Below are 12,970 nucleotides of genomic sequence, written 5' to 3'. Positions count from 1 at the left end.
CAAGTGGACAAGATAAAAGGAAGAGAATGATAAAACAATTATTGAAAAAAACATGTACTTTGTTTAATTGAAAATATGCAGTTCCTATATTGTCCACGAGGGGCGCTGTGTTTTAATTAGCAGATTAAGCTTCAGGTGTGGAAAAATTTAAATCATTTCTTAATTTTTATCTGTTTGATGTATTTTGTCATGCAGGACAGTGTTTTTAAGTTCCAAAAAATGTGAATAAATGTTTTTCAACATTGTACAATCACTGTGATCAGTTCTTATGCATAATGCACAAGTAAATGTTTAACTGAGTAAAAGTATTGTTGAAATTGCACATACTTTTCTTAAAAACGCTGAGGTTATTCATAATATATTGTGTAAAAGTGAAATTCATTTAATATAAAAATCAACAACAAGTCCACTTTTATTAGTTCTATTTAATCTTGCAATGAGTTTACTCGTGTGGCCCTCTTGAGATCAGATTAAGCTGTATGCGGCCCCTAAACCACAATGAGTTTGACACCCCTGATGTAGAATATTTGGAACCAGGTTTGATATGCCACATATCGCTTCTCCTATTCTAAGATGAACAGATGGAAAGGGCTTTTTGCATACCTATCACATATGTAACACGGTTCGGTACAGTATCCGCTTTAATCAACACGTTTTTGCACACAAACAAGGAATTTAACATTGGCTCCACTTTTCTCTCAATGAAGACATTTACTGAAGCTCAGATTTGATAAATGTTGAACAAGAAGGATGAAACTCTGTTCTGATTCCACAGAAAAACAATTAAGTATTTTGGGTTAGCATCGAATCAGAAGATTTTTATTACATGCAAACCTCAGGGCCTATACACACTAGGAGATGGCCATTCTCTATTAACTGAACATGCAAATAACCAATAAAAAAGGTCTCCTGAATGATCACTTCCTTTATTTTTATCTTTACCTTTGAGTATTTCTGACATCCACTGATGGGATGACGTCCAGAGTAGTGAGCCAAGTTACCCTTTTAAAAAGTAGAAATCACAGATGTTAAATCCAGCTTCTTCCGGCTGACACTTTTAGCAAAAATAGATTCCTATCTTTCTCCCGGGCATTTTTATTTCTGAGGGTTTTTGCTATTGCATTTAAATCAGTCGCCCCCTCGTTGTAGACAGGTGGTACAAAATTTCCATAGATCAACTTTGAACAATTGTTGGTTAGCGCTTTAAACAATTGCTGTGCTTACTGCATTGGTTTCCTGTTCCCTACAGGACAGATTGTAAGATTTTTTATCTATATGTTTTACTGTTGAGTGACATAGCTTTTCTTTATTTTTCATGAATTGCATCTTAACTGTGCTAGGGTCAGTTATATTTTATGACGGCAATAGCATTTTAAGTTTATATTGAGGCTTTTATTCTAAAAAATATCAGTAAGCTTTAGGATAAATGAAACCCCTTTCTATCACTGGTTGAGTTCCAGTACTATACTAGCATACCCTGATTCTGCAATAATCTGCTTTGTAAAACCTGCAGGCTTTTATTTTGTAGAACATGTGTAGCTATTACTTTTGAAAGTCCATCATAGTTCTTCTATTAGGATTTACGTTTAATAAGAAAGCTTAAACCCAATCTATGCTAATAATAAAATGTTTAAAAACCAACATTTCCACTGCAGTGGTTGTGTTCCAGCAATAATGTTGACTCAAATTCTGCAATTATTTGAAATCTGATGGCTTTATTTTATAGAGTGCATAGAGCTCTTATTCTGAAAGTACAGCATTTCTGTCATAACCTGGCCAGTCAGATTGATAATATGTAGTACTCTACCTTCTGCACATTATCAACCTGAGACTGCTCCCATTGAATCTGTTTGGGTAAAGGATGGACAGTCAGCAGAACTCTCCGAGCTGATTGGGCGGAGCGACACTTAGTGGCCACCTACCAGAGGTTTGTTTTAGCCAATCATGGCATCAAGTTAAAGGAGCACTGTATGAACCACATAATGTAGTTGATATTGTTGCATATGTAAATTCTCCAAAGAATTTCATTAAAAAATAACATCATCTTGTTGTTTTGTCAGGCCAAATGTCTCTCCTCAGTAAAAGGGTTGGGTGCGGTAATGATATGCAGCTCAACCACGTTGACTTCACTCTGATTGGCTACAACCATATTTGGATAACCTATCAAACACGCAACAGCTTTTGTTTTATAGAGTGTGTTTAGCTCTTATTTTGAAACTTCAGCACGTTGTCTTTTAATGACTGGTTTAAAAATAAGGAACCTACTTGCTATTCTGAAATCCATATATAATATCATCAGCTGAAAAAAATCAGCAGTAACAATTCAGTTTCAAGGCTTTTATTTTGATATTTCCAGTAAGCCTTATTTTTAAAAGGATCAAGTACATCCCGTTCATCCCTGGTTGAGTTCCAGTAGTAGTGCAACCTAATTCTGCAATCATCTGCTATGTAAAACATGAAAGCTTTTATTTTGTAAGCTGTACGTTTAGGCGGGCTTAAAAAGTCCAGCATAGTTATCCTGTCATCTTATAGTTCAGTTACATGAGTAATGTGGTGTAAATGAAAATTAATACATAAAGATAAATAAATGAACAGTTCAGTTTAGAGATGGAGAATAGGTGCCTACATTCATTACTATGGAAGGCCCCAATAAAATAAATTTTATTTACACTCTAAATCTAAAAATGTTATTATACTAAAATGCCTGATTTTAAAAAGAATTCCCTTTTATGGTGGTAATATTTTTAATATACATAGAGCAAAGGTTTCCATGTAACAGATAATGATACTATTTGCTGACATCTTGTGGTAAATATCAAAATTGCAAAAAGGATCCACACTGAGGTCAACAAGTTACAAACACTTTTCTAGCTCTAACTTTGTTCTCCAGCATCTACCCATCTGACCTCTAACACTACGACTCTCACATGCGTCCTGCCAGCCTTCTTCCACTACACCATGGACTTGATTCCACATGCGCTCTCTGGGCTTGACTTGATCGGAGCTGTTTGCCTTGGGAAGTTTGTAGAGCAGAGAGAACAGGGAGTGGATCAGGGAGGAAGAGGAGGAGGGGGGAAGTTGGATGCGCCGTGAGCCGTCGTCTGCAGCAGAGCAAAGAGTTCTGCACGCCAAACGTGTGACAGGAACATGTTCTGCGAGGGCTTTGGTTGTGGTTGACCAAACAAGGGACGGAGACGTTCTAACGTGGGGACATCAGTCGGCAGCACAGATGCAGAGCTGTAAAGTAAGGGGTAAGAATACTTAGAACGCATGCGTCTGCACTGTCTGTTGGCTCTGACGGGACCGTGTTTCATTTTTGAAGGATGAACAGCGCATGAACCTTCTGTACATGTGCAGAAAAGATGATGTTGGAATATAATCAGCACGCGTTGAATTGCAACTGGAAATCGCTGCATGGAAAATGTGTCTGATGCACAGTAAAGCAATTTCTTGTCTGTTCTTGCCTTTAAACTTTTCCTCCATCTGGAATCAGGGACAGCTGATATCTCCTTTCAACAATTACAAACAGGCCATCAAAGTGCTGACATCTATGTGTTGTTACAAACACTCACTTCTATCTTCAGATCCGACCTCCAAAGGGACAACAAAGTGCTTGTCCCCCTACTATTTACAAGTTAATTTAATAGGATTTGTCTTTGCTGCTGACGGATAAAGCCGATGTGTAATGGGACAGAGAAACAGCTCGTTGTCTGTTTGAAGACTGCAAAGGGAATAATACTCCTCTGCAGGCCTGACCCGAATGTTCCACTGACCAGAGATAAACAGCAGATGCACCGCTCGCATTCTCACACCCACGTTGGCAAATCTGCCAAGAAAAAGCATGTGCATCCATCATATCTGTAAATCTCTTGCGCCAAGCGGCCGAAACGCTTCTCACAGGAAAGTATTGTTTCTCTGTATACATCCATATAGAGTAATAAGTATGGAATGTTTATCTTGATTGCTCCTAGAATAGGAGCCGATCTGACCGCATCGCTCCTTTCGGAAAGACATCCCAAGCTGCGTCTCAGTCTTCTTCTGTGGGAAATGAGGTTGCATGTATGTAATGAAGCGCCATTGCTTCATGTTCACGATCCCCTGACAGAAGTCGCTCCACATGTTATGTCATAGCTGGAGAATGTGTTGGCAAAAGAAGACTTGGAACAGAGCTAAAGATTTCTGTTTTGACGTCTCTCCCATGTAATCCTGTGGCTGGTTAAGAAGTATTTGGAACAGATATTAGCTGTCCCTGATTACAACATCACATCTGGCCTCATGCTCCCTTTAACAATGATAAATAGAGCATGTCATGGGCTTTTGCCGCTACCTGCCACCATGATAACAAGTCTGAGACGACACTTTCTCTAATCATCTGTAAACACAAAGCATTTTAGACAAACATATGCTGTGCCTTACAATCTTATTTAAACACCACTTGTCCACTCTGTGTCCATTGCAGCCACAAACTTCAATGTTTTTTTTATCAGAGTTTTATAATACAGACACACCCAAAGAAGGGCATCGTCAGCAGTTAAGAAAGAGATTTATTGTTTTCGAATTTCTTTACAAATTCAAAGGTCATGTCTTTTTTTTAGTTCCAACCCCTTCTTACGCTGAACCCCCTAAATGAAACCGAGGGCAGCCAATCCAACAGAAGCCTTCAGGAGTCATCTATTTAGTCAACGGACTCAACCTGTGTGTGTCTTGATGTGTGGGTTTGGAGTAAAACCAAAGTGCAGAGCGTAACATGGGATGAGCATAACAAACTTTTTGATAATTAATCAAATGCTTACAGAAACAGTACAAGGAAAACCGAATGTGGAGCACAGACAGAATAACGGGCAGTATAATGGGAGGGTCCCAACCAGTAAGCTTATGTACTGAGGGAAAAGTGGAGAATGAAACTGAATGCCGGTTCAAGTTGACCAGGGGATAATGTGGAGCGGCTGAGACAGAAGGAAAGCAAGGAGGCTGAGGGAGAGAGACTAATTAACGCAAATGGAGCTGTACTAAGACACAAAGAAACTATTAAACCAAGAGGAAAAGACTAATTGAGATCCAATAAATTAAAATGTACAAAGACAGAACAAAGGAATAAATAAAGTAAACACAAAGAAATAAACTAGTATGGCAAAAGCCTAATGGTAAAATAAAAAACTGAGTTTGCAAGTCCCATAGAACATAATAAACAACATGTAAACTGTAAAAAACACAAACAACAAAAAAACAACCAAAACCTGAACACCTTTGGTTCATGACAGTGTGTGAATTCATCCCAGTATAAATCCAGCTGTTCTGTGAAGGCCTCTGTGGTTTGTTAGACAACATAAGTGAATAAACTACATCATAAAGACCAAGGAAACACCAGAAGGTCAGGTGAAAAAAATGTATGTGTAGAGTTCCACAGTGCACTCCATAAACGTGATGGAAAAGTTGTAAGAAGAGAGCCATAAAAATAAATAAGCTATTAATTTGCCATAAGCCAAATATATGAAAGAAGGTGTTCTAGCCAAATGAGACCAGAACTAAACTTTTTGGGCTACATGCAAATATTATGAGTTCAAAATGCATGGCTGCATTTTGAACAATGATCATCAACACATTTGAATGTTGTGATCGAACATTGGGGATGCTTTTATTCAGTAGTTGAGCTGGGGGCAGAGACTCAACTTCCAGCAGGACAGGGACCAAAAATAGAGCTGGTTTGGCATAAAGCATGTTCATGTGTTAAAAGGGCCCAGTCAAAGCCCAGACCTTGATCCAATTGAGAATTTTTGTCAAGACATGAAAATTGATGATGCTAGATGTTCTTCTTCTAATTTAACTAAACTTAACATCCTTTGTAAAGTAGGATGGGCAATCACTTCAGTCTCTAGACCCCAAAGACCAAATGAGGTGCCCACAAGCTTGTTCTAAAATGGCAAAAACCACCGGTAAGCTGCATTTAAGCTGTTATTTGATTCTGTTGATTTCCCTGTTTAAGCACACTTGCATTTATATAGATTTATAAATGACATTATAAAAATGCATTAAAAAGTGTTTATTTTACAACGTTCAGCCCTGGTAGTCCTTCACCTGACACAGTACCGGTGAAGAAGCTCTCAGTTTCAAGAGATTGGTAACCCTTCTGCTCTAGATGTACAAAACTGGCAGAGAAACTCCAAAACACCTGCAGCAGTAAATACAGCTTAAGATGGTTCGACACAGTATTGACTCGAGGCCTAAATATAAAGGCACGCAACAATAAAAACCGTGTATGGTGTTCATTTCAATTTAAAACAATGCACTACTTTGTGTCAGTCCATCACCTAAAATCTGAAAAAGTTCAGGGGTATCAATGCTTTTATAAGGCATTAGACATATACCTGCACATGAAACTCACACTGTCCTGACCTAAGCCGTTTGCTTCTGCAGATTTGAAGATGTGGGCATTGATGGGAGCGATCTATCTGTGTCACTGCGTCACTGGGCAGCTGCTCGAGGCCAAGCTTAAAGGAGCGCCTCGATTGGTCTGCAGTGTCCCCGGGCCACAGGGCCCGCCCGGCAAACCAGGTCCCGGCGGGCCCCCGGGAGTAGATGGGAACGTCGGCATTCCAGGAAGAGACGGCAGAGATGGCAGAAAGGGGGAAAAGGGAGAAAAGGGAGATACAGGTATAATGTGAACGAATGAGTAAACTCTTTAATTCGAACACATGAATTAGAAATGTTAAAAGAAGTTTAACACCATAAACCATCATAATGTTACAGATAACCTCATAAGGTAGGTTGTGAAAAAACAGACAGAAATCACATTAGTCAGTTGGTGCTTTTGAAGAAACATCAGCATCCTGTGTGCAACAGGATAAAACCTGGCAAAGTAAAAGACAGGTATTTGCTAAATCCCATGAATTCAATCATTAACAAAAACTACTTTGCAAACGTGAATTGTGCTCCTGTGGTTTCCATTGGGAGGAACAGACCTTTCCTGACTAGCAGCCCTTCCCAATCAGCCAAACTCTTTCTGTATTTTTATAATTGCCATCAGTTTGAACATGGATGACGCCAACCTAGGCCTAGTTATGGGTAGTTGTTAAAACATGCGGTGCAGTTTGAAGGCATGTACCAGCAATACCAAGCCCAGTAATTGCATCCTGTATAAACTGTACTGTTTATAGCGACATGTTGCAGGCGGTTAAAAACAATGGGCTTAATATGATTTTGCAAGATATTACAACGCTTCCCCTCTAGAGACGCAAGTGGAAATAGTTCCTTTCAAACATGTCAGGCTATTTGCATGTGAATGGGTGGGAGCTTATTTAGCAAATCATGCAAATTAAATTTGATTCTGTAAAAGTCAAAACCCGTTTTCTTTTCCCCTTTAAGAATGCTCTGACTGTAATCCTTTCATCAAGGCTCTAATTTAGTTATGAAACCCAGATCCTGTTTGTCTCACCAAAATGAAATTCTGACCTGTCAACACCTATGAAATCTTTACCACAACAAATCTGTCAGCGATAAAAAAGAAAGGGGAAAAAAAGTCACACGTTTATGTTCTCCATTATGCGTGAAAACAGGAATTTCTGTCTAAGCCTTCCGGCCCAGTGAGCCTGCTCAGACATAAGGTGTTTCCACGCTTTAGGGTATTTACTCTGGATGGCGGTGATTGGGTATGGGATAGCTTGGAGGAATCCAGCCAAATCTGGGGTGCTGCTCAAATGTCAAAGTGGCTTCATTCCAGGGGTGACCTAATGCATGGAGCGGGTGTGGAGCTGAAACTGAATCATGTAATGGAAGGACAACAAAATAAGGAATCAGTACATCAGTACAGTACCCGGAAAAAGCCTTCATGACCTTCGAATGTTGCACATTTTGCTACATTACAACCACAAAGTGTAGAGTATTTCTATTAAGATTTCAGGACAACATAGGTCAACACAAAAGTAATGCATAATTGCACATTTCACAAGCAAAAATGTAACCAGGAAGCCTTCGTGGAGATTCTAAATCTCTTTTACCAGAAAGTTCTGGCTCAAGATAGCCATCATAAACACTGGTATCTGGAGGAGTTGCAGAGATCCACAGGTCAGGGTGGAAAATCTGCGAACAGGACATTGATTAGTCATATTCAATAAATTGGAATATGCATTTCTAAGAGGCTTGTTTGTCAGAATTAAAGTACCTTTTGAAAAAAAAACAAGGCTAGCACTAAGCATACTTTTTATCAAGGCCCCATTTCTGCATGAGAAATTATTTTTAAAGACTCTAAAACATCATCAGTCTGTGTTAATGGAGAGTAGATTGCAAAAGTATTCATACCCCTTGAACTTTTCCACATATTGTCACATTACAACCACAAACAAATATATTTTCTTGGACTTTCACGTGAAAGACCACCACAAAGTGGTATACAATCCTGAAGTAGAAAGAAAACTATACATGACTTCCTTTTTTTTCTTACAAATAAAAAACTGAAAAGGGCATTGTGCAAAAGTCATCAGCCTCCCTAAGTCACTACTTTGTGGAATCACCTTTTTGCTGCAATTCCAGCTGAAAGTCTTTTAGGGTATGTCTCCACCAGCTTTGCACGTCTAGTTTTTTGCCCATCCTTCTTTGCAAAACAGCTCAAGCTCAGTTAGATTAGATGGAGAACGTTTGTGAACAGCAGTTTTCAGATCTTGCCACAGATTCTGGATTGGGTTTAGGTCTGGACTTTGACTGGGCCACTCTAACACATGAATATGTTTTGTTTTAAACCATCCGCTTTATATCCAGGGTTGTTGTCCTGCTGGAAAGTGAACCTCTGTCCCGGTCTCAAGTCTTTTGCAGACCAACAGGTTTTCTTCCAAGATTTTCCTGTACTTGGCTCCATCCATCATCATCTCTGACCATCTTTCCTGTCCATGCTGAAGAGAAGCACCCCAGAGCATGATGCTGCCACCACCATATCTGACAGTGGGGATGGTGTCTTCAGAGTGATGTGCAGTGTTAGTTCTCTGGCACACATAAAGTTTTGCATTTTGGCTAGAAAGTTACATTTTTGGTCTCATCTGAGCAAAACGCCTTCCTCCATGTATGCTGTGTCCCCAACATGACTTCTGGCAAACTGCAAACCATTCTTATGGTTTTTTATAACAATGACTTCATTGCCACTCTTCTTTAAAGACCCTATTTGTGCACTACTAATAGATTACCCCACCTGAGCAGCGGACCTTTGCAGTTCCTCCAGAGTCACCATGGGCCTCTTGGCTCTGATCAGTGCTCTCCTTGTTCGGCCTGTAAGTTTAGGTGGACAGTCTTGTTTTGGTAGGTTTACAGTGTGTGCCATACTCTTTCCATTTCTGGATGATGGATTGAACAGTGCTCTATGAGATGTTCAAAGCCTGGGAAATCTTTTTACAGCCTCAACCTGCTTTAAACTTCTCCACAACTTTATCCCTGACCTGTCTGGTGTGTTCCTTGGACTTTGTGGTGCTGTTAGCTCCTCAGTATTCTCTAAACCAACCTCTGAGGCTGTCACAGAGCAGCTGTATTTGTACTGAGATTAGATCACACACAGCTAGACTCTATTCAGTTATTAGCGATCATCAGGCAACGTCTGAAGGCAATTGGTTACGTTTAGAGAAAGGGGGGCTGAATACTTTTGCACAACGCACTTTTAAGTTTTTTATTTCTAAAAATTGTTTTCAATCATGTATATTTTCTTTCTACTTAACGGTTGTATACCTTTTGTGTTGGTCTTTCACACGAGATTCCAAAAATACATTTATGATTGTGGTCAAAATTTGGAAAAGTTTAAGGGGTACGAATACTTTTGTAAGCCATTGTATATAATGTGTCTCCCTTAGTGAATTGAGTTGAAATAAATTAACTTTTTCAATAATATTGAGTATGGCTGTATCAGCCATGCACGCAACAAAACATAAAAGAAAGACATAACTTAAAGAGACTCGTATAATGCTCCACCTGCAGTTTGCAAAAACAGATCCAGTAGGCGACACAGCAAGTATGTAGAAGAACGCATGTAGCAAAACCAACATGCCAGTGAACAGTGAAATATGGTGGTGGTAGTATCATGCTATGGTGATGTTTTTTTTCTTTAGAACAGAATATAAAGAGAATAGAAAATACCTTTATGGTCTAATGTGGCGGAAATTCAGGCGTAGCAGCAGCAAAGAGCAAATATACAATGTAAGAAGAAAAGACACAGTGCAGTTATTAAAAAACAGCATAGTAGGGATGGGTGAGGTGGACAGAGTGGATTTCCACCTTGAGGTGATGTCCATGATGGTGGGGGGATTTAGTTAAATACAAGTACAGAAGGGGCTGAGGTTCACCTTCCAGTACGACAGCAACCCAACATACATGGCCAGAGAAAGGAGGCTCAGGCCAAAGCATCCCTGTGTGTTAGAGAGGTCTAATCACAGGCCAGGTTCAAATCTAATTAAGAATCTGTGACTGACTTGAAAATTGCTATCTGTGAGCTATTTTGCACAGAGGGATGGGCCAACCCCTCAATCTCTTCATGAGCAAAGCTGGTAGAGAGTTACTCTGAAAGACATAGTGGTCCTACAAGGTATTGAGTGGAAGGGACTGAATACAAATGCATGCCACACATTTCAGGCTGCTGTTTGTGAAACATTTTGAGTATGTTGTATCGTTTTATTTGACAGTTGTGTGTTGATCAGTCATATAGAACCCAGAGAGAATACATTGTGGTTGTAATGTCACAAAATGGGGACCGCACCTTTCCACAGCGCCGTAACACTGCATGACTCACGTGTGACTCTAATGCTTCTGTTTTAGGGGTAAAGGGCAGAGTTGGACCAACAGGTAAAATTGGAGAGCGAGGTGAACGTGGCCCTGCTGGCAAACGAGGCCCCGCAGGAGACAACGGAGGTGAGGGGCCCCCTGGGCCTCCAGGCCGCGATGGAGATAAGGGGGACAAGGGTGGACGAGGACCCCGTGGGACTGCGGGAATCTGCAAATGCGGCAGCCTGGTGCCCAAGTCCGCCTTCTCGGTGGGAATCACCAGCAGCTACCCTACAGAGAAGACCCCCATCAAGTTCAACAAGGTCCTCTTTAACGAAGGGGGACACTACAACCCGCAGACGGGCAAATTCATCTGCGCATACCCGGGCGTTTATTATTTCTCCTATGACATCACACTGGCCAACAAACACCTGGCTATTAGTCTGGTGCAGAACGGCCAGTACCGCATCAAAACCTTTGATGCCAACACAGGAAACCACGACGTGGCGTCGGGCTCCACTGTCATGTTCCTGAACCCTGAGGATGAGGTGTGGATGGAGATCTTCTACAGCGATCAGAACGGCTTATTCACAGACCCCAGCTGGGCCGACAGCCTCTTCTCTGGATTCCTGCTCTATGCAGACACAAACTACTTTGACACACTGGCAGCCGACTACGCATAGAGCCTGAAGAACAGAGCAGGACCCCAGACTGTTTGTTACTGGTGTTTTCACTCAGTCAGAAAAGCTTTTATATGAACACACTACTTTTTTGTTCACATGTTTGTACTGCTAGAGGTATAGAAAATATTCATGTATTTGATGAAGTGATTTATTTGTTCCTGGTGAAAAAAAAATATTTGGATAGATAATTTGTTCAGGAAAAGAAAGCATTCTAAATTGAAATGTGTGTCAAACCCTTTGGCAAGAAAGAAACAATAAAATTGGACAGATATTATAGTAGCGGTTATTGTTTACTTTGCTGAGATCGTCCTTGAAAATATCCTATTTGCATGGAGATTGTATTATTATAAATTTGTGTATATTTATTTTGCATATTTTCTACGTTAAAGTTGTGAAGTTCTAAAATGGCCGCCTGGTACAGAGTTAAAGCTCCTAAATTAAGATCTCTGAACAGTAACAGGCTCTGAATTTATTTTAACACGTAAAATGCCTTATATTTGTAGCAGTTAATTTTAACATGTCTGTAGCTGCCAAATTACATGAACTGACTAAGCAAACCAAGTTTTGCAAACAAAATATGACACGCAACTTATTTATTGTCGATATGTAGAATTCATGTGAAAATGAATGCCCTTTCCCCCTCACAGATTTTCTTCTGTTTTCACTATTTTGTCAAATTCAAACGTTTCAGATTGTCAAATAACTTTTAATATCAGACTGAGATAGTCTAGGTAAGTTCAAATGTTGTTTTTAATTTAGAATTTCATGAAGGGAGAAAAGCTTTCCAAATCAACCTGGTTCGATCTGAAATAATAATTTACCTGAAACTGGTTGTGTCGAGAGGCTTCTCGAGAATGGTCTGTTCATGCCACAGCAATTTAATGAGATTTAAGTCCAGACTTTGACTAGACCACTCTAAAACCTTTATTTTATAACTGTTGGTTGTTGTTTTTGTTTTTGCTATTTAGAGGTTTACATCCAGATGCTCTTCAGGTCATGTACTTGAGTTTAAGGTTATGAATTGTAGCCAGACATTCTCCTTTAGAATTTTCCACTAATGGAGAATAACTAATGGTTCTGTCGATTACAGCGAGTTGTCCAGGTCCTGAAGCAGATAAATTAAATTCTGTTTATTTATACAGCAACAATTCACAACACATCATCTGAAGGCAGTATGCAAATTAAGGAATCAATTCAGTCTGATTATTCAGACAAGATCCCAAGTAAAGGACGGTACTTATATGTTCCAAACGAATCCTGGTTATCAAACAACACAGTTAAGTTCAGTTTGTTATTCAAATTGGTTTAAATGTTTTCTATCTTAGGAAACCCAGCAGATTGCATTGAGTCAGCATTCACTCCTCCTGGAAGAGTATGTAGTGACAGTGGACAGTCACTTACATCGTGTGCTTGACTAAGCAGCGATGCTTCATACCGAGCAGGCGTGTAGCGACAGTGGAGAGGCAAACTCTGCTTTAAAAGGAACACAACCCCAGCAGCACCAGGCTCAGCGTGAACTGCCATCTGCCAGGACTGACTGGGTGTTTAAGAAGACACAC

General features: G+C 39.9%; 1 protein-coding gene across 2 annotated transcripts; it reads left to right on the top strand.

The window, feature by feature from the left end:
• The first annotated feature begins 2,931 nt into the window (after window positions 1-2,931).
• On the top strand, window positions 2,932-11,685 carry LOC105925424 (C1q and TNF related 7). Of its 2 annotated transcripts, none has more exons than XM_021315756.2 (3): window positions 2,932-3,244; window positions 6,415-6,651; window positions 10,783-11,685. In XM_021315756.2, exons 2-3 carry the CDS (start codon window positions 6,423-6,425, stop codon window positions 11,409-11,411), a joined length of 858 nt encoding a protein of 285 aa, XP_021171431.2. In that variant the 5' UTR covers window positions 2,932-3,244; window positions 6,415-6,422; the 3' UTR covers window positions 11,412-11,685. The 2 variants fall into 2 exon arrangements, with proteins under 2 accessions (XP_021171431.2, XP_012716729.3); XM_012861275.3 differs by having other exon boundaries at window positions 2,932-3,251.
• Window positions 11,686-12,970: the final 1,285 nt, after the last annotated feature.

Source organism: Fundulus heteroclitus, chromosome 9 (assembly GCF_011125445.2).
Source record: "Fundulus heteroclitus isolate FHET01 chromosome 9, MU-UCD_Fhet_4.1, whole genome shotgun sequence".
In the NCBI taxonomy this organism is placed as follows: domain Eukaryota; kingdom Metazoa; phylum Chordata; class Actinopteri; order Cyprinodontiformes; family Fundulidae; genus Fundulus; species Fundulus heteroclitus.
This window is presented reverse-complemented; position numbering and strand designations above follow the sequence as displayed.

Coding starts and splice junctions, on each gene's coding strand:
- LOC105925424 (XM_012861275.3), top strand. CDS start 3,083: ATGCGCCGTGAGCCGTCGTCTGCAGCAGAGCAAAGAGTTCTGCACGCC. Junction 3,252..6,414: donor GCAGAGCTGTAAAGTAAGGG/GTAAGAATACTT, acceptor TTGCTTCTGCAG/ATTTGAAGATGTGGGCATTG. Junction 6,652..10,782: donor GGGAGAAAAGGGAGATACAG/GTATAATGTGAA, acceptor CTTCTGTTTTAG/GGGTAAAGGGCAGAGTTGGA.